Source organism: Equus asinus, chromosome 4 (genome assembly GCF_041296235.1).
Source record: "Equus asinus isolate D_3611 breed Donkey chromosome 4, EquAss-T2T_v2, whole genome shotgun sequence".
Lineage (NCBI taxonomy): Eukaryota > Metazoa > Chordata > Mammalia > Perissodactyla > Equidae > Equus > Equus asinus.
The window spans coordinates 23,051,699-23,079,572 of NC_091793.1; the positions used below are offsets into that span (position 1 = coordinate 23,051,699).

The following is a 27,874-nucleotide window of genomic DNA, read 5'->3' on the forward strand; positions in this document are numbered from 1 at the left end:
CAGTGCCCAGCGCAGTACTGGCAGGGAGGGGTCCTGGCTGGCCTGGGGAAGCCTCGTCCTTGAGGAGGAGGTAACGTAGGAGAGTGGCCCATCCACGCGTGCTCAGAGGGGTAAATAATTGAAGGGCAGGTCACATGAACCCACCCGCGTCACAGGATGCTTCCCCCTGGGTCTGGTTACGCCCCAGATCGCCTTCTGACATCCCGGGCTGGTGAATAATTAAGCTGCCACCTCCTCCTCGGCCGGCCCTCCATCTCCGGGTCCCACACTGCAGCCTCCTTCACCCTGCTCCCAGAGGTGCCAACCTCCAGTGCTCCTGGCCCCGCCAGCACCACCAGCCTCCCACTCAGCGCCTGGGTGCAGCCCGCTCATGGCCCCCGAGATGGACCAGTTCTACAGGTCCACCGTGGCCATCTACAAGGTGAGCAGTGTGCGGCCCAGAGCACGAAGGCCGGGCCTGCTCTGGAGGACAGAGGGTGAGCACGGCTGCGGCGTGTCCTGAGAAGGAAGGCCCGGAGCCAGGCTGGCTGAGCTGTGGGCGTGGGGGTGGGGCTCCCCGGGGGCAGCCAGCCAGCCCAGCCCCAGCTTGAGGCTCCCAGGGCAGGAGTTTGTCCACAGTCCCCCAGTGGGGGACAGGCCTGCTGAGATGGCACTCAGCAGGAGCCCCAACTCTCAGACGCTGGGCAGGCAGGACAAGGCCCAGGGTGGCTGTAGCTGCGAGCAGGGGGCCCGAAGAGCCATGTGGCCCAGGAGTGGGGAGTTTCTCTTCATCTCTGTCTCCCTCTCGTTTCTGAGCCTCTCACTCAGACGTCCTCTTCCCCTGCAGAGGGGTGGCCGCAGTCTCCCTAGACATTTGTGGAGCCCCTCCTGCGTGCGGGACCCTTTTACCCATAAGCCTCACAACACCCCCCTGTGGGGAAGAAAATAATCACCCCATTTGACAGATGAGAAAACCAAGGCCAGAGAGGGAGACAGCATCTTCAAGGTCACCAAGGGGGGAAGAGGGGCTGCTGGGGTTTGAACCAAGACCCAGTCTAAGTCCAAGCCCAGGGCTGTCCTCACGTCCTGGGGGGCCTCCAGGTGGCCACGGCCAGGCGTGCCCAGGTGACCCAGCACAACATCACTCCCAAGGGGCTCTTCTTCGAGGAGGGCAGGACCTGCCCGCACCCCTGAGGGGACTGTCAGCAGCCCGCATGTCCAGCCCGGTGAGGCTGGGCTCGGGGTAGGGATGAGCCACCCAGCAGGGGCTGCGATAGACACAGGCTTCAACCAGTGGGAGGAGGAGAAGCTTCCGGGTGCATTGTTTTAGGAGCAAGGTCCTGCCAGGGCACCTGTGTGAGCAGGAGCTGGCCAAGGGGACCTGGCCTGGAACAGGGCCCCAGGAGATGGCCTCTGAGGCCCCCGCAGCCGAGAGCCTGGGTTCTGGGTGACTCCAGGCTTCTAGGTGGCTCCCCGAGTCAGGCTTCTCAGGCGGGCTGGGGACACCCTGCTGCTGAGGCCTGGTGACGTGCGTCTGCCATCATTCTTTCTTCCTCTCCCCCTGCTCCCATTGCCCTTGGGGTCCAGAGCATCATGGAGCAGTTTAACCCCGCCCTGGAGAACCTGGTGTACCTGGGCAACAACTACCTCCGGGCCTTCCATGGTGAGTGCCGGCCGTGGGGGCCCCTCCACCTGGCCCCTCAGAGCAGACAAGGCACCCCAACCCGTATTCTCTGCATCCACACCAGAAACTCCGCTCATCCTCATCCCCACACACTCCTACCCACCACCCTCACCCTCACGCCCGTGCGGCCCGAGACCCCTCACACAGCCACACGCTCCTGTGCCGGCTCCTTCAGGTGCCCCCTAGATGCTCCCAGAGAAGCAGTGCCAGGCCCCGCAGGCCTCAACCCCAACTACACACACCTCTACATGTCACCTCGATGCTGCCCAGAGAGCCCACCACCAGCCCCAGGCCCGCCTCTGCACCCCCAGCCTCACGCCACGCTGTTCGTCCTCACCCTGACCGGCCCCCATCCACACACCTGAGCCAAACCTCACCGCTCGCTCAGGGCCCGTGCAGACACTAGCTCGGCCCCTTCCCCCAACACCCCTCCACCGGCGCTAATCACCAGGGGTGGCGAACCCTCTGTGGGATGGACAGGCCAGGGATCCCCGCCCCCAACCCCGGGAGCTGAGTGTGCCTAACCCCTCCCTGCCTTTTAGGACTTCAGAGTCAAAGCCTGCCTCCCCTACTCCAGCTCCACCCCGCACCCTCCACCTGTGCCTCACAGCACACCTGTCCACACCCGCCTTATGGGCACACACCTGCTCAGCGCCAGGCCCCGCCCCCGCAGGGAGAGCCCACCCGAATCCTACAGCCTTCTCTCCTCTGGCCACTGCAAATGTCCACACGCACAGCCAGGGCACCCCTCCTCTCACACAGCCTCACGCCACGTCCCGCAGTGTCCCCTCCACACACTCTCTCCTGACGGAAGGAGGGGTGGGGGCAGATGGAGGAGGGGGCCGGGGCTGCACCCATCTCTCCTCCCCACGCAGCGCTGTCCGAGGCGGCCGAGGTGTACTTCAGCGCCATCCAGAAGATCGGGGAGCAGGCCCTGCAGAGCCCCACCTCGCAGATCCTGGGTAAGCCGCTCCCCCTGCCACTACCTCCCCCACCTTCTTGGGCTTTGAGGGGCACTCCTCCTAGCCTCGCCTCCACCCCAGGCTGCCTCCTGCGTCCAGGTACCAGGCCCCTCTGCCTGTCTCCCTGGTGCCTCTCCTCATGCCCGGGGCCTGTCTTGCCCACCATCCTGGGGGCCCAGAGGGGGCTCCTTTTAGGTTCTTACCTTTCCAGGAAGTGCGCCCCGCTCTCCCCCCACCCCGGACATCCCCCCAAGACACAGGCCTTCAGCCCAAGGCCCAGAGCCCAGACTCTTGTTCTGGAGCCCAAGCCCCTCCCCACCACTCCCCACACGGCTGTTCCAGGGCTGGGACAAGCGCTCCCAGAGTCCCGGAGCCCTGTGGGAAATCCCTGGACCTTGGTCCCGAGATCCAGGTTTGAGCAGCCCCTCTGGCAGCTTCTCTGGGGGAAGAAGGCAGGTGGGGCAGGCACCCCCACCGCAGCCACGGCTCTCTGTGCCTCCAGGTGAGATCTTGGTGCAGATGTCCGACACCCAGCGACACTTGAACTCCGACCTGGAGGTGGTGGTGAGTGTCAGACTCTCTGTTCGGAGGGGTCACTCAGGAGAATGGGCTGTGTCCCAAGGAGGAGGAGAGCCCACCCCCCCATCGTTTCTCAGGGAGGCCTTCCTGGTCCCTTAGTGACATGACAGTGACTGCCCTTGTGGGCACCTGCCAGAGCCAGGCTCTGCTGGGCACATGTACCCGCAACGTTCTGTTCCAGCCTCCAGCGCCCCTGGGAGGCGGCTGCCATTTCTATCTCCATTTCACAGAGAAGGAAACTGAGTCTCAGAGATCTAGTCACTCGCCCAAGACACCAAAGCGAGTGGAGGAGCTAGGAAGAGAAAGGACCGTAGTCAGGCGCATCAGGTCCAAGTCCCTATGCCCCGTCAGCCTCCCGGCCCCGCCCTCCACTCTCCCAGGGAGCAGCGGGGATCTGACCTTGTCACACCCATGGGAAAAATCCTTCCACGCCCCTGCCGGCCGCAGCGCTAAACCCAGGCTCCTCCGCCAGCATTCCCGGCCCTGCCGACTCAGCAGTCTCGGTGTGGCGCCAGCCCAGCCAGCCAGCCGAGCTGCCCCCGCAGACCCGGCCGGGTTCCAGCCCCGCGCTGCTGTCATGCTGCCCTCGCAGCCTAGAACCACGCCCCAGCCCCGCGTCCAGCACAGTCGCCCCTCCTCCACGAAGCCCCCCGATCCCTATGGGGTTCGGTCACACCTCCCTCTGGACTCCACAGACATTCTGCTCGTTCTTGGCACATGGCAGTTCAGAGAGTGAGCTCTGCCGCCAGAGGTCCTGTGTTCAGAGCCCAGCTCCACCAGTTACTGGCTTTGTGACCTTGCACAAGCTCTTTAACCTCTCTGTGCCTTCGAGTATCTGTGAAATGGAGACAATCATAATAACTGCCCTGTAGGGTTCTTGTGAGGATTAAGTGAATTCACAAAGATACACTGTTTACCTGGCCCCCGTAGCCCTCCGCGTATCTGAGCGATGCGAATTAGAAGTAGAACCGACTTCCTTGTCTGTATCTCTGCCGAGACTCGGAGCTCCGAAGGGCTGCGACGGGGGTCTTCTTTCTGTAGCTCCAGGGCCTGGGGCGGGCATGGCACTGTGGAAGGAGAGAATGAGTTTGAAAAGGGAGGGGGCTTGGCCAGATGGAGAGGAGAGTGGGCGTTCCGTGGGGGTCCGGTGGGCCTAGTGTGTGCGGAGTGTGGCATGGAGCGGACGTGGGCCAGAGTTGGGGAGCTGGGGCAGAGGGGGAGAAGCAGGGGGGCCCGGGCCGGGGGGGGGGGGGGGCGCTTTGGAAGGTTGCAAAAGAAATTTCAACTAATTGTGACAGTGGCTGGATCTCAAACGTGTGTGTAGGGGAACCCCTGGAAGTCGGGGTGCTCTTTGGGGACACCATAAAATACTCATCGGTTTGGGTGCCATGTCGAAATGGGGAACAATTTGACCAGCAGAACATGTGCGTCCACCTACACACGATAAAACCTCGCCCCTGGGCCTGTCTCCTGGACACTCTGAGCCCAGCACTAAGCCTGTGCCTCCGCCTGGACCCCAGGCAGGGGGTTAGGGAGCACAGCACATGCTGTCAGCCTGTGACTTCCTGTCCCGGTGTTTGATGGCTCTCCATATCACCTGTGGCACACCTGGGCTGGACAGGGGTGAGTGCCACCCAGGCCTGCTCTGTAAGGGGAGCTGCCCTCTCTGGGCACCGGTGTCTTGGCTGTGACAACCAGGCTGGGCCCTTGGCCAGGGCTGTCCTGGCCGAACACACCAGAGGCCACCTCCCCCTCGGGCTCATTCATTCAACAGCTATTTACTGCCATGTGCCTGGCGCTACTGGTGGCACTGAGGACACAGCAGAGAAAATCCCTGCCTTCCCAAAGAGGGAGCCAGACAAAGCCCAGGATAAATCGTGAGCACGCATGTGACAAGTCGGATGCAAAGTATGCTGCGGAGAAAGATAGAGAAGGAGGGGACAGGAAGTGTTGGAGGGACACAGTTTGTAACAGATGCTCAAGGAAAACACCACTAGGGAGGTGACATTGAGAGAAGGCCTGAAGGACGTGAGAGAGTGAGCCAGGGAGACTCACCTGGAACAGAGTTCTGGGCAGAGGAACAGCACGTGGAGAGGCTGGAGGAGCCGAGGCCGCGAGGGTGAGTGTGGAGGAGGCGATCGGCCTGGTCGGGGCGACTCTGGCCACTCGCCCGTGAAAGGGGCACATTACAGGCCTTTGAGGAAAAGAATGACAGGATCTGAGGTTTTTTTTTAAAAAACCACCTTTTTTATTGTAAACTAAAACAGATACTGAAAATCTCACTGAGCAAATTGGAGCTTATTGAATCACTTCATTATAAGGCAAACCACCCTTGAAACTGCCGCCCGGGTCAAGAACTTTGCCAGCCTCGCCAGAGGCTCCTCCATGTGCCCCCTCAAAGTCACAGCCCCTCCCTCCAAAAGGGACCCCTGCTCCGAGGCCTCCTTCTGTGCCTTCGTGGTCGAGCGCCCACACTTGTGTCCCCAGACACTAGGGTTTGGTCTTACTCTCTCTCTTTTTTTTTTTTTCCTATGTCTGAGGCTCTTAATCTGCTGGTTCCGCTCTATCCTTTTCTTTTCCATACATCAAAGGCCCTGGGGCCCTTTGACAGCTTGGTTTTCCCAGAGTCTGTGGGGTGCTGATGGCACACTCCTGGTGCAGTTCAGCTTGTTCCCCTGTCCTCTGGATCCAGAGGCCTGATCAGACTCAGCTTCCATCCCCTTGGAAGGACTAGAGAGGTGCTAGGTCCTTCCACCGGGAGATGCGCCGTGGCTGTTGCCATGTGACGTTAACAGCAGTGGAGGCTCAGTGTGTCTAGATCCATTCACACGCACACTTGTTTTGGTTGTTAGCGCCAGTTGAGTTGATTCTGGCTCCCGGCAAGCCTGTGGACAGCAGCGCAGACCCCTGCCCTGTATTTTGGCACCATCTTACCTTCTGCCGCTGTATCAGACAATGCTCTGTTGCTATTCATATGGTTTTCATGGCCAATTTTTTTGGAAGTGGCAGGCCAGGTCCTTCTTCCTCATCTGTCTTCGTCTAGAAGCTCTGCTGAAACCTGTCCACCATGGGTCACCCTGCGGGTGTTTGAAATCCCACTGGCATAGCTTTCGGCATCACAGCAACACGCAGCTGCCACAGTATGACAATCGACAGATGGGTGGTGTGGTTCCCTGACCGGAAATGAACCCGGCCGCGGCGGTGAGAGCTCCGAATCTGAACTGCTCGACACCAGGGCCGGCTGTGCCTACACTAGGAGCTCCAGACTGCTGCTGTCCCAGCGCTCTTTCGTGTGTTAACTGGAGTGTTTCTGCCAGGGTAGCTTGTCCTCATCTGCTCGTTGTTTCACACGGGAAAGGCAGATAGAGGGTTCTTTGTTCCCTTTGCTTATCCTGTCGTCCTCTGAAGGTGATCAATTAGCTTTATTTTTCACTATCACCATTATTGTAGTATGGCTTAGTATCTTCAATATCACAGATTTCCATATACTCGATGTGTTTCAATCATTTGCAATTGTTATCTCTATTCAAAGTTGAAGATGTCCCCTCTTTGGCCAGTAGAAGCCTTTTCAGTCTGGCTCCTGGGGCCTCTTGGCGTGACCCTCATGGTTTGACGGCTTCCTTGTTACCTCGTCTGACAAGACGTTCCAGCCTCATCTGGAACCTTTTCTGCTCTACACATGGAATCAGCCATCTCCCCACGAAACCCTGTCGGTATTTTCTGTGTTTAGTGGGAAGTGGTATTTCAAGACCATAATCTGGGCACTTGGGGTGTTCACTGCTGCAGGGTCGACCGCCGTTCCCAGGCCTTTTCGGTGGCCAGCGCTACACACGCACACATATGGACGCATAGTAGAGATGCGCATACACACCTAGATGCATCCATGGGTACGCAGCATGCACCTGCAGACAGTGTGTATGCTTCACAAGTTCATGCCCATACTTCCAGCTCAGACTCGGCACCGCACAGTTGTTCCTTAGCCTCTTCCATACCCCAGATTCTTCTTTGTTCCACATCAAGAATCCTGATTCTCAAGGATGCAGAGAATGAAAGAATTGGAATAGCCCATAATTACCCCCTTTGCTTTCTCTCCCGTTACGTAGGCAACAGTCTCTGAACAACATTACTAATTCTACCCCCACCGATGTGGTTTCTACAAAATGAGTTTTGTGTTTGCTTTCCTCATTCTCCTGCACTTTTAAAGTTGCTGGCTGTGTCTGCTTTGTCAGAGCACAGAGCTGTCACACACCTTACCCGCCCTGCTTCAGCCTCCCTGACCTTTGTTTACACGCATTTACGTGTGTAAGGTGCACCATCAGTCCTTCCGTCAATGTCCCACTGGTCCTTTTGGTCATCTGAAACTCGTTCTCAACAGGCCGCACAGGACGGGCTCATGTGAACAACCGTCTCTGGGTTCTGACTTGGCGATAATAGTTTCTCTCTTCATACTTGAAAGTCAGTTTTGCTGGATATAAAATCCTTGACTCACATTTTCCTTCCTTCCTTCCTTCCCTCTTTCCTTCCTTCTCTCTCTGTTTCTCTCTTTCTTTCTTTCATTTCTGAGTGTCTTAAATGTATTTTTCTTCTGACGTAAAACACTGGACATTGCTATTGAAAAGCCTGATTATCTATTATTTTCCATTGTAAATCACTTAGGTTTTTTGCCTAGATGCCCAAAAGACTTCTTTTCTTTTTCTTAAGCCTAGTAATTTTTCTAGAATGTGTCTTGATGTGGGTCAGTCTGAGCCAATATTCTCAGTTGTGTGGTGTCCTCTTTCAATACGTAGTTTCAAATCATTGTTTTAGTTTCAGGAAAAGTTATCTTGAATTAAAGTTTCTAGAATTTTTTTTGTTACCGTTCTTGGCATTTTTTCTCCAGGGGCTCCCATTATCTGTATATTAGAGCTTCATAGCCTGTCTTTAATATCTGTCTCTTCTTCTTGGATGTTTTTACTTTTGTCTTCACTTTTTTTTTCCTCTACTTTCAAACATTATGGTTTAATATCTGGAGTGAGAATGGAGTCCACAGCCCTATGGTGAGAACAGGAGCCCTATCATGGAGATACATATATATCAGCTTTACTGACATATAATTCACATGCTGTGAAATTCACCTTTTTAAATTGTACAGTTCAGAGGATTTTAGTATATTCACAGACTTTTGAAACTATCCCCACTATCTAGTTTTAAAATATTTTCATCACCCCCCGAAAATACTCTATACCCATTCATTAGCAGTCATTCCCCATTTCTTTGTTTCTTTCCCTTTGTTTTCCCAAAGATTGGCACCTGCAGGGGCCGGCCCGGTGGTGCAGTAGTTAAGTGTGCATGTTCTGCTTCGGTGGCCTGGGGTTCGCCGGTTCAGATCCCAGGTGTGGACATGGTGCCGCTTGGCAAGCCATGCGGTGGCAGGCATCCCACATAGAAAGTAGAGGAAGATGGGCACGGATGTTAGCTCAGGGCCAGTCTTCCTCAGCAAAAAGAGGAGGATTGGCAGCAGATGTTAGCTCAGGGCTAATCTTCCTCAAAAAAAAAAAAAATACACTGGCACCTGCACTAACAACTGTTGCCAATCTTCTTTTTTTCCCTGCTTTTTCTCCCCAAATCACCCTAGTACATAGTTGCATGTTTTTTAGTTGTGGGTCCTAGTTGAGGCATGTGGGACGCCACCTCAGGATGGCCTGATAAGCAGTGCCCTATCTGCGCCCAGCATCTGAACTGGTGAAACCCTGGGCCGCCGCAGCGGAGCGCACCAACTTAACCACTCGGCCACGGGGCCGGCCCCCCTGTTTCTTTTTTATTTTAACTAGTTTCTTCCTTTTTATTTTATATTTCTCTTAAGATATTATTTGTTGTCTTTACTCTTTTGTATTCCTTATAGTTTGGCCTTTATTATTAAACTTATGTTTGTCATTTTAAATTTCTAATTCTTTCCTGAATTCTGTCACCTCATTTCTGAATTTTTCTAATTCACAGTCATGTTGTTTCTTTCCTGCTTGTATCGTTTTCTTAGCGTCTTTCAGTTCACATTTAAACTGTAGATTACAGTTTCCTTCTGTTTTGTGTCCCCATCTTTCTGGTGTGCTTTCCTTGTAGGAATGTTATTTTGTTCTTTATTTTCTTTTTTCTCATAAGGATTTTCTATTGGACTTAACTTCAAAGGTTTTCTGTTGCCCATTTTTATGTGAATTAGTTTTTATCAAGGTAAAATTTACATGCAATAAAACACCCGGTTCTTAGGTGCTGAGTTTTTTGACACTTGTCTACACTGCAGCCACCACGCTAAACAAGATTTAGAACGTCTCCATCAGCCCAGAAAGTTCCCTTGGGTCCCTTTCCAGTCAGTCTCGCCCCTAGAGGCAGCCACTTTCTGATTTCTATCTCCAGAGATTAATCTTGCCTGTTCTAGAACTCCGTCTGAATGGAGTTGTACAATATGTATTCCTCGGTGTCCTGCGTCCGTGACTCAGCATAACGTCTGCGAGATGAACTCACGCTGTTGTGTGTATCGATGCCTTGTTCCGTCTGATTGCCCAGCATTCCCCTGGATGAACAGGCCACAAGTGGTTTATCCATTTCGCTGTTGACGGTCATTTGGATTGTTTCCATTTGGGGGCGGTTATGAGCAGGGCTGCTGTGAGCGTTCTTGTCTTTGTGTGGATATGTGTTTCCATTTCTCTTGGGTAAACACCTAGGAGTGGAATTTACGGTCTTACGGTTGATATATCTTTCACTTCATAAGAAACTGCCAAGGAGTTCCCCAAAGTTCTCGAGCTAGCCTGCACTCCTGCTAGCAATGTGTGAAGGCTGCTGTTGCCCTGCATCCTTGCCAACGTCCGATGTTGTCAGTCTTCTTTATTCTAGCCGTTCTAGTGGGTGTGGAATGGTACCTCACCGCCGCTTTATTTTGCATATCCTGATGACTAAAGACTTTCAACGGGCTTATGGGACATTTGTATATCTTCTTCCGTAAGGTGTTTGTTTAGTCTTTTGCCTATTTTATATCAGGTTACACCTATTATTGACTTATAGGAGCTCTGTAGATAGCCAAGATGTGAGTCCTTTGTCAGATATATGTACACTGAATGCTTTTTCCTAATCTTTAGCTTGTCTATTCATTCATTTAATAATGTCTTTGATGAGCAGAAATTTTAAATTTTTATGAAGCCCAATTTAGCTATTTCACTTTATTTTTTTTTTCATTTTACAAAAGGTAGAATCTGTTTAAATTCAGTAAACTACCTTACAATTCATGGGGCTAATGCTATAACAACAAGAAAAGTCAAAAGGGCGCCTGTGGGTTCTGCCTCTGCTAATTTAGAAATTTGAAAAACTGGTTTGTGCTTGAGTCCTACCCAGGAAACCTTTGCCTACCCCCATGGCAAAGATATTCTCTTAAGTTTTCTTGTAGAAGCTCTATGCTCTGGGTTTTACATTTTTTCTATGATCCAGCTCAAGTTTACATTTGTGTGTGAAGTGAGAGGGGGTCAGGGTTCATTTTCCCCTATACAGACACTAGGTGTTCCGGCACCATTCGGAAAAGATTTCTCTTTCCCCATTGAATTGACTTGGTGTCTTGGTCAAAAATTGATTTGTCATACAGGTGTGGGTCTGTTTCTGAATAGGCCCACTTTCAGAACTTTGTGTTCTGTTCCATTGACGTATTTGTCTATCCTTACGCCGATACCACACTATTAATTACTGTAGCTTTATGGTAAGTCTTGCAATCAAGTAGTCTAAGAATCTTGTTCTTCTTTTTGAACGCTGTTTTGCCCTCCAAGATCCTTTGCATTTCTGTATAAATTATAGGATCGGCTTGTCAATTTCTTCAAGAAAGCCTGCTGGAATTTTGATAGGGATTGCATTCATCTCTAAATCAGTGGTCATCTTGACAAGACTGAATCTTCTCATCCATGAACATGGTATATCTCCCCAGTAGTTTATTTCTCAGGGCAGTGTTTCATCATCTTCAGTGTAGCAGTCTTGCACGTCCTTTGGTAGATTTACTCCCAGGTATTTGAATTTTTGAAGCTATTATAAATGGCATTTTTCATTTCATTTTTCAGTTGTTCACTGCTTGCCTTGTATTTTAGTAGAATTGTACTGAGAACAAAGTACCAGGCGTGGTGGGAAAGAGCAGGAGCAGAAGACCAGTCAGGAGGCTGTCTTCTAGGGGAGGCTGATCTAGGGGAGGCATGACGTGGCCTGGGAGAGCGTGGCTGCAGTGTGGTGTTGAGAAGAGAGCAGACTGAAGGCAGAGCCAATAGGATTTTCTGATGGGTTGGATGTCAGTTGCCAAAGACAGAGGGAAGTCAAGGTAATGCCAAAGTTTTAGCCTGACCAACTGGAAAGGTGGAGCTGCCATGAGTTGAAGTGGGAAGAATTGAGTGTGGAGAAGTTTGGGTGGAGGGGAGAGATCGGGGCTCAGTTTAGGACACGGTAAGTTTGAGATGCTGATTAGAAAACCAACAGAGATGTGGAATCATCAGTTGTACATATGAGACTAGAGTTTGCGGGCGGGGTCTCAGCTGGGATATGCTCCTGGGCGTCGTCAGCTTATGGACTGCGTGGGCTCACCAGGGGAGTGGGTGTAGATAGAGAAGGGAAAAGGTCCAAGGCCTGACCCTGGGCAACACACCCTTAGGGGATCAAGGAGATGAGGGGGAATCAGGAGAGGACAGAGAGGAGGCAGCCAAGGGGTGCGAGGAAAACCAGGAGAGGGTGGTCACCTGGACGCTGAGGGAGGAAGGTGTCTCAGGAGGAGGGAGTGGCCACCCGTGTCCGATGGTGGAGACGGGACGAATCGGATGACTCCTGAGAATTGACTTAGCAATGTGGCGTCTCAGTGATTTTGACAAAAACTCTTGTTGGCGTGATGGGGTAATGGCCTGACTTGAGGTGGTTCAAGAGCAAAGGGGAGGAGCTGGGGTCAGCCCACAGAGACAGTTCTTTCAAGAGGGTTTCCCTGTATAGATGGCAAAAGAATTTCTCCAGAGTTCCTGGAATAACTCAATCCGTAGAGTTTACAGCGCATGTTCTCAACAGTGGGTCTGCCCTCAGCTTCTGCATGAGGCCCTACAGGACCCTAGTGAAGTGCGTGCCCCGGAAGGGGGAGCAGGGGACGGCCGCCTCCGTCCTGACCTGCTGGGAGCTCCTCAGCCTGCCCCAGGGCTGGTGACTTCCTTGTTTCAGAAGCCACCTGCTAATTATAGACAGTCCTCTGGCTCCCTTACAGCAGGAGCTCAAAGGTCGCTTAAGTATCAACCATCTTAGTGGACCCATTTCTTCAGGAGCTTGATGCAGACTTTCCATGAACCTGGGGGTGCCTGGGCCCCGTCTGACTGGGGCATCCCGGGTCTGTGTCCTCTGCCCTGTCGGCAATCACAGCCTCACCGTGGTGACGGGCAGAACTGTGATCCAGTCGTCCCACTCTAACAGACATTCCCACGGTGGGACTCAGTTCGTCCTCCACCGGAAGAAGGAGTGATGGCTTATGCCCTGGAAGGTGTTTGTTCATAAGCGAGGTTTCCTAGGCCAGAGGAGTGGGAGTGGGGAAACAGGATTAGGGGGAAGGGGAGAGCCCCCAACTCATCAGTATTCTAAGAACATTTTGAAAGAGTTCCTGTGCCCAGGCCTCCCTGGGGAGAGCACTCCCAGGGCTCTCAGCTGGGCAGGTGGCCCTGCCTCCCAGGCCCTCCTGCGTGACAGCCCCACTTCCTCCTGCATTGTCTTGCATGGCAGCTCTGTGGTAATTAAGGCGTAGCCGGCATGTCCGTTCTGTTGGTTTTACGCATTTTAAGTATTTCCTGCGGCCTTTGATGTGGTCCAAGTTGGTCTCCCCGGTACCATTCGCCATCTTCATCAGTGCTTTGGGTACAGAGTGGCCTGGCTGTTGAGGGTCTGCCCCAGCCCCGCATCTCCCAGAAGCCCTGTTGTTGATATTGCGCGATTTTGCAGGAGGTGGGGATTCTCAAGAACTCATGTTTTGTGTTCCAGCAGAAATCTTGGACCATCTCTTCGATGGGAGGCAGGGCCAGGAGGGGGGAGGCAAGTGCGCCAGGAGGCCCTCACCGGGAGGTCCCGCGGGTGCAGGTGGGGAAAGCTCGCTCCTCACTTCCCGGATCCAGCAGAAAAGGGCCTCGTCCGGCAGGAACTCAGACTCATGCGCGCACGCACGCACACACATACTCTCACACTCACACACTCACACTGACAGCCACAGCTCAGGGGTTCAAGTCCCAAGGAGGCCACACTCAAGCTCCCTTACAGACTGGCAGTTACCAAGTTTTCAGAAACGAGGGTGGGAGAAAAACTTAAAATTTAGAACTTTTATAATTTATGGTTTTTCCTGCATCCTGGGAGGAGATCCTCAGCATTCCTTCTCTGGGCAATGCCCTACCGCAAGGACAGAGCTCCCGCAGCTCAGCGTGGGGCCCCTGAGGCAGGAGGCAGGAGCCGCTGAGCAGGGGCGGCCAGGGAAGGGCTGTGCGACAGCAGGCCGAGGGGCGGTGGGAGGGGCCCCAGAGGAGGCGGTGGCAGCCGGATGGGAGACGCTCCTCTTTGCTCCTGTGCGGCCTGAACCCAAGGGCACAGAGTGCAGCCCGGAGGATTTAGGTCCGATACCCCAACAGTGCAGAGTGACCCAGAGGATGCTGACAGGGCTCAAGGGGGACGTGCGGGTGACCGCCGGGCCCACAGAATCAATTCTGCGGGTTTATAGGGCTGGACCTTAGAGTGCATCTGGCCAAGCCTTTCCTATTACAGATGGGGAAACTGAGGCTCAGAGAGGGGCAGCAACTTGTCCAAAGTTACAGAGCAAATTGGAGGCAGCACTGGAACTACTAGAATGAAGCTCTTCTGAGCCTGAGCTCCGGCCTCCTGGTCACCTAAGTGCTCAGCTGCCTCCTTCCTGCCTGTCATGGGAACCCGCCACCCCCCAGCTAAGGCCTCAACAATTCTGAGTGCTTTCACTGGGCCAGGCCCTGCCCACAGTGCTGGGGACACAGAGACAGGTCAGACTTGGTTCACGCCCACAGCGGCTCGCTGCTTGTCCCAAGGGGCTACGCCCAGGGGCCCGGCAAGAAGTCCTGTCCTGTGGCTGGAGGAGTGAACAACGAACGAGCAAAGGTCTACACACTCCAGAAGCAAATTGAGAGAGCAATGGCTTCTGCCGGGGGCAGCAGAAAGGCCTCCCAGCAGAGGGAGCAGGGAAGCTGGTGTTTGGAGATGAGTAGGGAACTCCAGGCAGAGGGAAAGGCATCATGAGAGCACAGACTGAGGCTAAGAACCAGAAGACGTGGACACTTTTATCAAGGGTGCGTTTCAAGCCAGATACTGCACTAAATGTTTCACATGTCTGACTGTTTAGTCCTCCCTCCAACCAAGGGCTCTCATTATGCCCATTTCTCTGACGACTAGGCAGGGGCCTGGTGTGTTAGGAACGCGGTGGGCAATGGATCTGAGTAGGCCGTACAAGCAATGTTAGGGCCTGGGAATGATAAGGCCGCCCTGATCACCCCCATCCTGCACTCCACACAGGTGCAGACATTCCATGGAGACCTGCTGCAGCACATGGAAAAGAACACCAAGTTGGACATGCAATTCATCAAAGTGAGTCTGGCCATCCCACCTCGGGCCCCTGCCCATCACAGGCAGGACTGCCCCTCCCATCTGACAGAAGGACACCCTGAGGCCTGCACTGCATGTTGCTGGCCCCATGTTATACACATTGCCAGCTGAGCACCCTGCCCCCTGCCCCTGTCCCATGCTCTGACCCATGGGCTGGGTGTCTTGAGCGCTCTGACATGAGGTCTCCCTGCTCTCTCAACACCCCCAAGGACAGCCGCCAGCACTATGAGATTGAGTACCGCCACCGAGCCGCCAACCTGGAGAAGTGCATGTCCGAGCTGTGGCACATGGAGCGCAAGAGGGACAAGAATGCACGGGAGATGAAGGTACAAGGGCTGGGGGCAAGGCTCTGGGGGGATCCCCTGACACCCTCCTGAGCTCCCTGGCCAGCGCCGGCCCACCTCCAGGAGTGGGGCTCACCCCACCCTCTGTGGGGAGCGCAGCTGGAGAGGTCAGGCCGCCCCTGGTAGGGGGGCATCACTGGCCCTCAGGAACATGTTCAGAACTGCTCCTCGCCTGTCACTCCCTGGCCCTCCCCAGGTCCCCCGGGCCTCCCCCCTTCTGCTGAGAAAACCTGAGGCCATCCGTCATCATGCTGCTCCTGGTCACGGTGGCACCGGTGTAATCCACCAGCAGCCCCAGCATCCTCTCCCTCCCTCCTGCCCCGGCAGTGGAGTCCTGCTCCCGCTAAGGCCAGCCCTCCTCCCGAGCTCAGCACTCCATCCCTGGCCCCCGGCTCCTTTCCTGTCTCCTCTAATAAACTCCTCTCTCTCCTCTTCAGAATCTTTTCTTCCAAGCAGGGGGTGATTAATCAGCTTATTCACATTTCCATTCAACCAACCAACCTCCCTGGGCCCCACCTCTGTGCTCAGCCCTGTGCTGGGTGCTGGGGGTGGAAGGATGGCTCAGACACTGGTCCTGCCTGTGAGAAGTGCCCGGGCTGGGAGCACGTACAGCCCAGGCTCCTGAGGATGAAGATGCCCCTGAGAAGGAGGCCTGGGAGCTAGGATGGGCTGGGTGCTCAGGGGAGGCCTCCAGGAGGAGGCGGCTGGCTCAGGAAGGACAGGGAGGCCCCAGACAGGTGGCACTTTTCCTGGGGGGGGATGAGGCACTCACCCCCTGCCTGCGGCCAGAGTCCCCTCTCCCCTCAGGAGAGCGTGAACCGGCTGCACGCACAGATGCAGGCCTTCGTGTCGGAGAGTCAGCGGGCCGCAGAGCTGGAGGAGAAGCGGCGCTACCGGTTCCTGGCGGAGAAGCACCTGCTGCTTTCCAACACCTTCCTGCAGTTTTTCGGCCGGGTGAGCCGGGCAGGGGGGCGGGGGCAGCGACGGAGCGCCACCGGCTGTGTCTCTGCGAGCTGGCCGCACCGCCTTTCCCTCCTTCCTTCCTCTCTGGCCATAGTTATTTTATTTATTTGCTCTCTCCATCTGTTTCTGTGTTTATGTGTATCATCGAATATTCAGTCATTTATTCATTCATGATTTTGTTTAGTCTCACATTCATTCACTAATTCATGCATTTATTCATTCACGCGTGAACCATTTATTCTTTCATTCCTGGACGCATATACTCACCATTCACAAGTTCATTAATTCATGGGTTTATTCAGTTATTGTGTATTAATTTTATCATATTATTTAAATCCTCTATGCTCTTGCTTTGTTCTATCTGCTGGATCAATCAGGTTCTTTCATTTCTCATTGGATTTCGAATGGATTTTGCTTTCTATGTTTGGCTGCCATGTTGTTTATTGCTGTTGGGTTTATGAGTATTAGACCTTCTCTGTAAGTATTGCCATTTATAACGTCTCTCATAACCCAATCTGATGCTTTAAGTTCCACTTTGTCTAAGGTTAATATTGCTCTTCCTTCTTTCTTCTCTTCTCTTTTTGGTGTTTTTTTTTTTTTTTTGAGGAAGATTAGCCCTGAGCTAACATCTGCTGCCAATCCTCCTCTTTTTGCTGAGGAAGACTGGCCCTGAGCTAACATCCGTGCCCATCTTCCTCTATTTTATATGTGGGACGCCTACCACAGCATGGCTTGCCAAGCAGTGCCATGTCTGCACCCGGGATCTGAACCGGCGAACCCCGGGCTGCGGAAGCAGAAAGTGCGCACCTAACCGCTGCGCCACCGGGCCGGCCCCTCTTATCTCTTTGTTTTAAGTGTGTTTTCTGTTACGAAGACGTAGCTCAGTTTTGACTTTTGACCGTCTCACAGGCTCTGTTTTCTAATAGAGGAATTCAGTCCATTCCCGTTTAACCTACCGGCTAATATACCTCTTTTGTCCTTTCTGGGTAACTTGAGTTAACTGTATTTACTGTGTCATTTCCTCTTTTTCTCCATTCTTGTTCTGGTCAGTTTGGCTGAGTTACTGTACATCCCCTCTTCTCCTTTGTTCATGTGGGAATCCTGCTGTTCCTTTCCTCTGTACTCGTGCTGACCTCACTTTGTGACCTTCATAATCACATATTCATCTATTATTTTACCAAAAAATGCTGGCAACCCAACAGTACTCGATCCATTGCTCCCCCCGCCCCAGAAGATGAGACCTTGACACCTTTCCTGCGCTCCCCGCTACTCTAAGATGAGACTTCTGGAACGTTTTTACTCCTCCCCTCATCCTCCCCGACCCCCACCTCTTGGTTTTGCCAACAAACTTCAGGACTTTTAGGTCCAGACCCTCACTGGTCATTTCCTTGCGTCATGACCTGTCTACTTCAAGAACCTTTACTTAGGGGCTGGCCCGGTGGCGCATCGGTTAAGTGTGCACGTTCCGCTTTGGCGGCCCGGGGTTTGCCAGTTCGGACCCCGGGTGTGGACATGGCACCGCTTGGCACGCCATGCTGTGGTAGGCGTCCCACATATAAAGTAGAGGAAGATGGGCATGGATGTTAGCTCAGGGCCAGTCTTCATCAGCAAAAAGAGGAGGATTGGCAGCAGATGTTAGCTCAGGGCTAATCTTCCTCAAAAAAAAAAAAAAAAAAAGAAGCTTTACTTAGATTATGCATATCACCATTGCCCAGGGCACTGTCAGCATCCATGAGAACCTCACGCGCGCGTGGCCAGGACCCTGCTCACACTGCTCGCACTCATTCCCCTCTCCCACAGACTTGAGCTTTCTGCTTTGATTAACCGGTGCGGCTAGAGAACTTTCAGGAGTATTTTCGGCAGATACGCCCTCTGAATCCTTGCCCATCCGCCAGTGTCTCCCTTTCCCCCTGACTGGTGAGTGACAGTGGCCGAAGGACCCCAGAGCTGCAGGCTTTCTCCCTCGTGGTCCCAGACGGAGCTCTCCTGTTTTCTCTCTCTGTGTTGCAGACACTGAGCTGGGTGCTGGTCTGGCTCCCTTCCCTTTTAAGTAACTGGCTCTTTCTCTATGGGTGCTGGGAGGTTTTCTTTGAGTCCTTGGGGCTCAGGTACTGTCTGGGCACCGCCCAGATGCGGGCCTGTCGGAGCCCCTTCAGTCACGATCTCCCGTCTTTCTTCAGGCTGGGGGAGCTGCTTCCTCTTCTGTTTCGTTATCATCTCTCCTTTCTCATTCCTTTTTCTCCTTCTGGAACTCCAATCATTTGGGCCTCTGCATCTTTGCCTTCTCCTTCACCGTGTCTCTCTCATTTATTCTTGCTCTGTATTTTGAGATATTTCTCCCCCTTGACCTGTCAGGCCACGGTGCTTTTCTCAACAGGACTGTTCTCTTTCCGTTCATCTGTTCAGTTTTAAATCTTACATTCGCACTTCACTGGAGCGAGAGGGTCTGTGGACGCCCAAGTGTTCCTATCAAGTCCTGGGTTAGCTTATCTCCCCTTCTCTCAGCTGCCTGGGTGGTCTGCTGGGTTCCCTCCCTGACCGCTGGGTCCTCGAGGTGCCTTGTTTCTTTCATTTGCCTCTTCATGGTCCTGTTCCCACTCTGAATTGAGCTGACCTGCAAGGGCTCAGGCAGAGGTGCTGGCAAACGTTGGGGGGTGTGGGAGTAGAGCAAGCTCTACCCCAGTGGGGCCCTACTCTGCCCCGGGTCTTCCTGTTACAAGCATCAGCTCTCACTCAGCCTCAGGGATGGGGATTCATTCAATCTACTCGTGTGGAGAAACCACTGCAGACAGGGCTGCTAGGGAAGGTTGTGCAGGTTGTGCACTGCACAAGGGTGCCTGGTTGAGAGTAGGGGCTGTGCTGTGCTCTCTAGGCTGAACACACTGGTGCAGGCTGTGTTTGCCTAGAGAAAGGAGCATCTTTTTCTTTGCATAAAGAGGCCGTTTTCTCACCAAATGTGTGCCCACCAGGCTCTATCCATCCAGAGGGGACACCTGTTTATAAATTATGCAGAGGTACCTTATGGGCTAGCAGCAGCCCAAGCCTATGGACCCCTGGAACTCAGGAAAGACAGCAGTTATTCCCAGACCACACTCCAGAGAGACACTCGACGCTGCCTTGCCAGGTGTATCTGTGGGCTACACTGCCCAGGACTCCAGTCCTGGTCCTCGCCCGGCGGCCCCTCCAGCCAGCAGTGCTCAGCGTTCTGTCCTGCTCTCCTCTGTAAAGGGCCCACAGGGACCAAGGACCCACACTGCCCTCCTGGCTTGCAGACTTGCCCACCTGCCTGCCTGTCCCAGCTGTGACCCCTCTGGGGAGGAGGCTGACGGCATTTGCAGGAGGAGGAGGGGCCAGGGACACGGGGACACCGTCTTCCCACCACGCCCTCATAAATCGAAGACTTTGCCCCTGCGTTCTTCCAACACCATTCATTCATTCACTCATTTCTTCAACAAACACTGTTTGAGCCCAGAGGGCGCGGCAGGCCCTGGCTCTACTTCACATCTGAGAGACAGCAGGTCCCCAACCCAGCCAGCCAGCCTCTCTCTCCTGAGGCCACACGCGGGCTCCTCCGCCCGCCTCAGTCTCCTGGCTCTTTCCATTACTTTCTGTTTCTTTCTAGTCTTATTTACTTCCCCAACCACTGTGTCCTGGCTGTGAATTCTAGCAAATTATTTCCTTTCCTTTCTCGGAGCCTCACTTTCTCACCTGGCAAAGGAGGGAAATGACCCCCACCTCACATGATGGAGCTGGCAGTGGGTTCAGCCTGGCCCTGCTCTCTCCCCCAGAGGCGCAAACCAAAGCTGCCATCCAGGAGGCGTGTCCCTGGCGGTCAGCTGCCCCCAGCCGCCCCCCTCCGCCTCCTGCACCCCCGGCCCTCCCCTCCCTAGTCCTCACCCCCAGGCCCCTCCCCGAGTCTCTATCTGAAGCCAGGGACCCCCTGGTGCTGAGCAGAGGTGGGAGATCCAGTGACTGACCTCAGCGGACATTCCCCCAGTGTCACGGCCACCCCAGCCCCAGGCTCCGGGCTCGGCCCCCGCCGCCCCCTCCTCTCTCCCACTGCCTGAGCCTCCAGGGAGGGATTCCTGCTGCCTCCTCTATTAAGCAGTTTTTTGGAGCCACAATTCACGTTACTGAAAGGAGCCCTCTCTTGGTGATGAGTTGCAAATATTTCCCCGGTTTGTCATTCATCCTTTGACTTTGCTCATAGTCAGTCTTGCCATGTAAAAAAGAAATTATTTTTACTTAGTCAAATTTATCAGTCTTTTCTTTTATAGATGATGGGGTTAGTATCAAACTTAGATTGGCTTTTCCACTCCATAAATGTTTTCAGATTCTCCCACGCTCCCCTCCTGGGTTTGAAACCCATTCGTGTTTCTTTCCAACCACTGGCTAAGCGCGCCGGGAGGCAGGGCCGGGGGAGCCAGTGAAGCTGAGTGCTGTCCAGGCTGGGGCTCGGCGCCTCGGCCATCACTCCCAGAGCCCCCAGGCACCCCGGCAGGTGCGCACCACTGAATGTTCTCGAACTGGACAAAACCCCCTTTTAAAGTATAGTGTGCGGAACCTAATGCTCTCGCTTTGCTCCTGCCTCTGAACGAAATGCATAGAGACCTTTGTCTTCGTGCTGTTTCACTAAGTAATTATGCAAGGAAACAGAGGAGTGTCCACCCAGTGACCAGCTGGACTAGGTGCTCCTGTGACGTGAGGCCCTCACCTTGCTGTCATTGCCACCTGAGGTGGCCGTGAGGTCTTCAGCAGCTAGGCCAGACCGAAGGGAGAAATCATGGAAAGACTAGCACAGGCCACTCCACTGCTTCCTGGATGCGAGACCTTGAGCCAGTCATTAACTCTCTGACCCTCGGCATCTTCTTCTATAAAACAGAGATAATAGTTGCACCCACCTCCTAGGGGCTGTCGTGAGAATCAGGGAAGATAATAGCGGTAAAGCCTTTAACACCGGGCCTGGCACAGAGTGAACGCTCAGCCAGGGGAAGCTTGGATCATTCCTAAGGCCACAGTCTCGAGCTGGGCCTCGGGGGCGGGCTGTTTCAATGGAAAAGGAGCGAGCTGTACGCTGGAGTGCACAGGCTTGGACTGTACCTGGGACTGAATTCTTACAGGTGGCTGAGTGACAACACAGAGAGGCCGTGCCATTGAGAGACGTTTTATTGCAGACTACAGCCCCCAAGAGAAGGGGTCACGCCGTGCCACGCAGCACCAGGGCTGGGTCAGGAGGCAGCAGGAGGCCCAGGACCATTGCACGGTTTCCACGGGAAGGAACGGGCAAAGCGGGGCAGGGCGTTTAAGTGAGTTTAGGATTGGAGGGTTTGAATAATTCCAGCGGGCTCTCTGCTGCGTGTTCTCTGCACATCTGTGACCTGGCTCTGGGGTGATTTATGGTAGGGGAAAGACTAAATAAAGGAGGTGGTGGGGGATATGGGTTTGGATTGGCTGGTTTGCACTTGAAAGGTGTGCCCACAGGCCAGTTGGTTACTATCTCTAAGAACTATCCAGCCCCGAGAGGGGCAGTCTCTCCTGGAGTAGCAAAGCAAAGTAGCAGCATAAAATACAGAAAATTTAAAACATCATTAATACACACAGCAGCTCTAACATTTAAAGCCCTCCCCTCCCCAAGTTCTTATGGACTCTGTGGTCAGCTGCTGAGTTTCCTGTCCTTGAAAGTATTCAAGTAGAGTTTGATGCCTGTGTAGTGGGGATACTACAAAAGGAGTGCTTATAGAGACTACAGGAATGGACTGGAAAAACTGTATTCAAAAGGCCTCTTTTAGAAAACTACTCAAACTGGCTTAAACAGAAAAGGTATTTATTACTTTAGTTACTGGGAAGGATTTCAGGTATAGCTGGATCCAGGGGCACACAAGGTGTCATCAGAAATTTGCTACTGTCTGTTGCTTAGTTGTAGTTTTCTGTGTTGGCTTCATCTACCTATTTAGCAAACCCTGTGAGGGGAAAAAATATGCTTTTCCAGATTTTTCCAGGGTAAGTACTGGGATTAGGTTCTTCAGCCCCAGTTTTTGGGTAAGTGCCCTGCCTGAGTCCACCACTGGAGCCAGGAGGATGGAGCAACCTGAGTGGCCAGGCCTGGGTTCTAGTCCTCCCCCTGTATTCGGCAGTGGCAGAGCCTTCAAAGCGCACAGACTGAGAGAGGGGGCAGGGGAAGCTCCTGAAGGAAAACTGAGGGCCTTGGACAAAAGCGGGGGAGGGGTGGGCGGTGGGCGAACCCAAAGCGACACCATAGAGATCTTCGGCTCCTTCCAGCTAGAAAATGGTCATCCTCAGCTTGCAGGGCCCGAGTTTCCAGATCGGGGGCGCCACTTTTGAGTCCCCAGGATTCCAGGGGCTGCTCAGATCTGGCTGACGCCTGTGTCCCCACCCGGCCAGGCCCGGGGGATGCTGCAGAACCGCGTGCTGCTGTGGAAGGAGCAGTCGGAGGCCAGCCGCAGCCCGTCGCGCGCCCACTCCCCGGGCCTGCTGGGCCCCGTGCTGGGGCCGCCCTACCCCTCGGGCCGCCTGACGCCCACCCGCCTGGACATGGTGAGGCCCTGGGCGCCCCCGCCGCCGTTCGCGCCCCCGCCGCCCCCGGCACCCTCCGCGGGGCCCTGGGGCCTGCGGCCCTCCGCCTGGAGCCTCCTGCCCCCCGGGGTCCCGTTCTACGTGGCGCCCCCGGGCCGGCCCTTCCGTCCCGGCGCGGCCTCGGCGCCCCCGTGGTGGCTCGGCCGCAGGCCCGCGAACCCCTACGCCGACGCCTGGGACTGGGGGTGAGGGCAGGACTAGGGCGCCGCCCCCCCTCCCCGCCCCACCCTCCCCTGCCCGTCTCCCCTCGCAGCCCCCGAGGCCTCTGGGAGAGTTCGGCTCCCCCCGCAGCCGGCACGGCTCCGGCTCCTACGGCCCCGAGCCCACTGACGCGAGGTCCGCGTCCCAGCTGGAGCCAGATCGCCGGTCCCTGCCCCGGACGCCGTCTGCCTGTGAGTGCCCCCGACCCCCGCAGCGCAGAGCGAGGCCGGGGACCCAGGCCGAGGACCCAGGCCGGGAACCCGGGGACAGGGAGGAGGGCCTGCGGTTGCGCTGCAGCAGGAGGGATGGAGAGTAGACGCGAGGGCGAACTTCCCGCCCACGTGCGCCGCGCCCTCCCGCCCCGCAGCCTCGCTCTACGCCGGCAGCGCCCAGCCCTCGCGCTCCAACTCCTTCGGCGAGCGCCCGGGCGGCGGCGGCGGGGGCGCCAGGAAGGTCCGCGCCCTCGTCTCCCACTCGGAGGGCGCCAACCACACGCTGCTGCGCTTCTCGGCCGGAGACGTCGTGGAGGTGCTGGTGCCCCAGGCCAAGAACGGCTGGCTCTACGGCAAGCTGGAGGGCTCGTCCACGTGAGTGCGCGCCCGGGGCCCAGGGGGTGGAGGGGGACCCGGAGGCCTGGGCTCCAGCTCTGACTGGGGCTTCTCCCGCCCCCCTGGGGCCTCAGACGACTCTCCCGTCCGCCTGCCCCCTCCGCCCCCACCCCGGTTTCCTCATCCCTTCCGCGGGGGTAGGAAGGGCCTCCTTTCCGAGTTCAGGCTGGTGGCCCTGCAGAGTGTGGTAGACGAGGGGGACGGGAAGGCGCGAACATTACAGAAACCCTGCTGCTTGCACACCTACTGTGCGCCTGACACTGAGCCGGGAGGCAGCTTCCCCTCAGGACCCTGAGAGAGGCAGCCCAGCTCCGATGGAGGGGAGGGTCTCGGACGGGCCCCCCAGCCAGGCGCAGAGGCGGTGCTGGGACCTGCGGGCTGAGTGTGCGCACCTCCTTGCGGTCATGCGCAGTGGAAATCCTTGAAGAACCCGAACCCGGGCTGTTTCTAGCCAGGAGCGGAAGGGGGTGATAGGGAGGTACCCCATGGTGGCCCCGCGCCTGGAGAGCAGGGGGTGGCAGCCAAGAAAGGGAGTGTGCAGGGATCGCTCTTTCTGCTGGAGGAAAAGGGCGAGGTGGGAGCTTGCTGGAGCCAGGCAGTGTCCCCCACAGGGCTTTACGGGCGGGGGACTGTGTGGTGCCCACTCCCGCTCACGCTCAGGGAGAAGGAAGGAAGGACACGAATAGGGGCAAGAATGAATGGGTGCATAGACGGAGGAGTCAGCGGGTGCATGCGAGGACGCCTGCGAGGGTGGTCGTGTGGGTAAGTGGATGGGGGACAGGCAGAGGGTGGGTGAGCCAGTGGTCCTAGGGGGCAGGTGGATGTATGCTGTGTGAGTGGATGGGTAGATGGGTGGGTAGGTGGGGGCATGGGAGGATGCCCGGATGTGGGGTGCGCGCGCGTAGACTGATGGGTGATTGGAGCAGTATGTGGGTAGGCTGATGCAGGGGCAGGCAGGCAGGTGGGCAAGTGCCGATGGGAGGGTTAGTGGGTTGGTGGTCCACTGGTGGTTGCCCGTGTGGATCATGGATGCGATGATGTGTGGATAGACGGGTGGGTGGCAGGTAACTACAGTCATGTGCCGCATAACGACATTTCAGTCAACGACGGACTGCATATGCCACAGTGGTCCCGTAAGGTTAGTACCATGGAGCCTAGGTGTGTAGTATGCTACACCATCCAGGTTTGTGTAAGTGCACTCGAGGATGTTTGCACACCACCACAATCACGTAGCAGCACATTTCTCAGAACGTGTCCCCATCGTTAAGCGACTCATGACTGTCCATGGATCAGAATGGAAGGGCGGGCCGGTAGGTAGACGGGTTCCTGAGAACACGAATGGCGAAACGGCCTGCTGTGCAGTCCCAGAGGGCAGCGGGGGTGCCGCCCTGAGAGTCCCCGCCACAGGGCCGGAGCCCCCTTCCTGGGGACCCAATTCTGAAACCACCTAGATGGGTGCTCTCAAACTGCGTTCCTGGGATGTCCGCGTTCTTTCTGTGACTCGTAGGTTAGGGAAAACGATGGCAAGTTTTACCGTCAGTCGGCACTTGATGGTGAAAACAGAACTGAGAGGTAGTGAAATGGTTTTATGCTCAGTGTGAGTTGCAGTAGCTTCCGGTCACCTTTAGGTGAGAACGCTGTTGATGGGCTGCTGGAGAACTTTTCCAGTTGTTCTGCAGGAATCTGATGGATTCCGTGGAGTCTGAAAAGGCTCAGCAACATGGACCACAGTGCCTCTGCCCCCACCCCGCTGCTCTGCAGTACAGTAACGGCCTTGAGCCAGGCAAAGGCACCTGGGCTCACGGGGACCAGAGCACCTAGGGCGGAGGGAAGCGGTGGGCCGAGGAGGAAAGCGCTGGGTTGGGAGGCAGGCACCCTGGGCTTGGTGCCCCTTCCTCTGGGCTCCTCTAGTTGTCTGTGGTCCCCCGCCCCTTGCCCTTGGCTGTCGCCCTTGTGAGCATCTGCTTGCAGGTCTACCTCCTTGCCAGGCGGGGAGCCTCCGGGAGGAGGAACCGTGTCTGGCTTTCTGGGGGCCCTCCCGTGGTTGGTGCTCAAGGAGTAGAGAATGCAGCCGGTCACCACATGTCCTTGGACACATTGCTCTCCACTTCCTCCTCTCTACAGTGCCCCACCCCCTGGTGGGACATGAGGCTGGAGAGGTGGCCTTGAATGTCGGGAAAGACCTCCTTCCAGCGATCAGATGAGTTACTCCTGGCAAAGCCGAGAGCGAGGCCGGCATAGCAGTGCCCAGCGACGGTCTGCTGCTCTTAGGGGAGTTATTCTGACCACTGTTGTTGGGCCTTTTGCTTATGGGACCCTCGGTTCCGCCCCGCAGGAGCGGCTGGTTCCCCGAGGCCTATGTGAAGCCTTTGGAGGAGATGCCCATGAACCCCCTGAACCCTATGAATGAGCTACCTGCCAGGTACCTGGGTGGGCAGGGGTGGGGACTTCAGTGGGGGGTGGCCCCACCCAGCGGGGGCAGCTGTGAGTTGCCGTCCTGAGCCCCCTTCTGCCCCTCGAGACAGGGCAGCACCATCGCTCCATGTGAAGCCTGTGTCCGTCCCTCTGCCCCTGGTAGCACTGCCTTAAGCCAGCAGTCTCCTGCACGCAGCGGCAGGGCAGGATGCTGTAGGATGCCCAGGAGCCCAGCACACAGGGTCGGGGGCAGCAGGGCCTGACCCCGACCCCCTCCCCTCCCCACCTTTCTCTGGACTCAGGTCCTACCCGCTCCGGGGCAGCCACAGCCTTGATGACCTCCTGGACCGGCCGGGCAACTCCACAGCGTCCTCTGAGCACTGGGATGGCCAGTCCCGCTCCCGAACCCCGAGCCGGGTCCCGAGCCGCGCCCCCAGCCCTGCACCCACACCCTTGCCTGGGAGCCGCCGAAGCAGCATGGGCAACATGGGGGTGACCAGTGACGTCAAGGTGAGCCCCTCCCCCCAGCCTGTCCTCAACCCTGGGGTCGTCCAGTGGGCAGGGGGCTGGAGACCAGGTAACCGTCCCTGCTCTGCCACGGGCAGTGTGGCAGGGGACCCTCCCGCCCTGGCCTGTCTGCCTGTCTGTGCAGGGATGGGGGGGATGGGCTTCTGAGTCTGGGGTGGTGGGTGAGGGAAAGCATTCCTCTCGGGGACTGGAGCTCCGGGTGGACCTGCCCCCTACCTTAGAGAGGCCAGGCCCAGGGTCCTGGATCAGAGCCTGGGCTGGGGCTGGCCTGGGCAGGACAGGGGTGGGGCGGGGAGAGCTCGTCCCATGGGTCACCCCGGTCTTGTCCTGCGGGTGGTGGTCAGCCCCGGGAGATGGTGCTCTGGTCCAGAGGCTTCTCAGGTCGGAAACCCACCCCATTCTGGGCTTCGGAATGCTGGGGCCTCATTTTCCAGCACTTCGGGGCCTCTGGTCCAGTCCTCTGTCCTCCTGGAGTGGGGGGAGGGAGGGCAGGGGCTCGCTTGTCCCTCTCCCCATCAAACCCAGGCCTTCCTCCATTCCCCCTGCAGAAACTTACATCCTGGGAGCAGCCGCCCCCAGAGCTCTTCCCTCGGTGAGTCCTCAGGCAGGGGTCAGAGGGGACCGGCTCAGTGGAGGGCTGTGGGGGGTATAAGCTCGGGGCCAGTGGAGCTGACCCAGTGGGGGCAGGACGTAGGGGTGGGCACCTGGCTCAGGTGCCCGGCTGCCTTCCCTGGACCCCTCTCACCCCACCTCTCCCCCTCCAGGGGCACGAACCCCTTTGCCACCGTAAAGCTGCGTCCCACCATCACCAATGACCGTTCAGCACCGCTCATCCGCTGAGGCACCTTCCTCTGTCAGGGGTCTGAGGTCGTCCCCCCGCACACCTGCCCAGGGGCTGCCCAGAGCTGGCGGTGGCGGCAGCAGCAGCAGCAGCAGCAGCAGTGGGTCCAAGAGGCCGGGGGCCCTGATACGGGGGGTGGCTGCCTTTCCCCAGCCGCACCCCCAGCCTGAGCAGCTCCGAGGGCACTGGCCTGGGGTCTGGGGCCTTCAAACAAAGCAGGCGGAACTGGGCGACAGAACCATTTCTTCCCCTCCAGAGGCCCCAGGACTCTCCCTGGGGGGCCTGGCTCGTGCCCCCCAACCTCCTTCCTCCTCTGCCCCAGTGGGGAGGAGCCCCTTGCTCATCCCCTCCCTTCCCCACACATGTCCCTCTGTTTCACTTTTGTAAACGGTGAGGAATAAAGCAAGTGGACATGGCAGCAGGACCGGTGGTGTCTGATTTGGGGGACAGGGCGGGGGGTTGGGGATGGCGACCTCCCCGGAGGATGGAGTCCAGGAGGCCCTGAAGGTCCCTGGCTGTTCCCTGTGAGGGCTTGCTCATCCCCAGCC

The 27,874-nt window shown here is 56.2% G+C and overlaps 1 protein-coding gene across 1 annotated transcript; it reads left to right on the top strand.

Annotated features, from left to right (window-relative positions):
* Positions 1 to 213: 213 nt before the first annotated feature.
* BAIAP2L2 (BAR/IMD domain containing adaptor protein 2 like 2) lies at positions 214 to 27,744 on the top strand. Its single transcript, XM_044779868.2, has 14 exons — positions 214 to 421; positions 1,567 to 1,642; positions 2,539 to 2,625; positions 3,128 to 3,189; positions 14,743 to 14,814; positions 15,042 to 15,158; positions 15,984 to 16,130; positions 22,542 to 22,694; positions 22,987 to 23,125; positions 23,302 to 23,521; positions 25,878 to 25,964; positions 26,260 to 26,467; positions 27,034 to 27,077; positions 27,250 to 27,744. Exons 1-14 carry the CDS (start codon positions 371 to 373, stop codon positions 27,323 to 27,325), a joined length of 1,539 nt encoding a protein of 512 aa, XP_044635803.1. The 5' UTR covers positions 214 to 370; the 3' UTR covers positions 27,326 to 27,744.
* The last annotated feature ends 130 nt before the right edge of the window (positions 27,745 to 27,874 follow it).

What these genes read in the sequence shown, in the direction of transcription:
- BAIAP2L2 (XM_044779868.2), top strand. Translation starts at nt 371, where the DNA reads ATGGCCCCCGAGATGGACCAGTTCTACAGGTCCACCGTGGCCATCTAC. An exon ending in TGGACATGCAATTCATCAAA is followed by an intron (nt 14,815 to 15,041) that starts GTGAGTCTGGCC and finishes AACACCCCCAAG; the next exon opens with GACAGCCGCCAGCACTATGA. An exon ending in AAGCTGGAGGGCTCGTCCAC is followed by an intron (nt 23,522 to 25,877) that starts GTGAGTGCGCGC and finishes TCCGCCCCGCAG; the next exon opens with GAGCGGCTGGTTCCCCGAGG.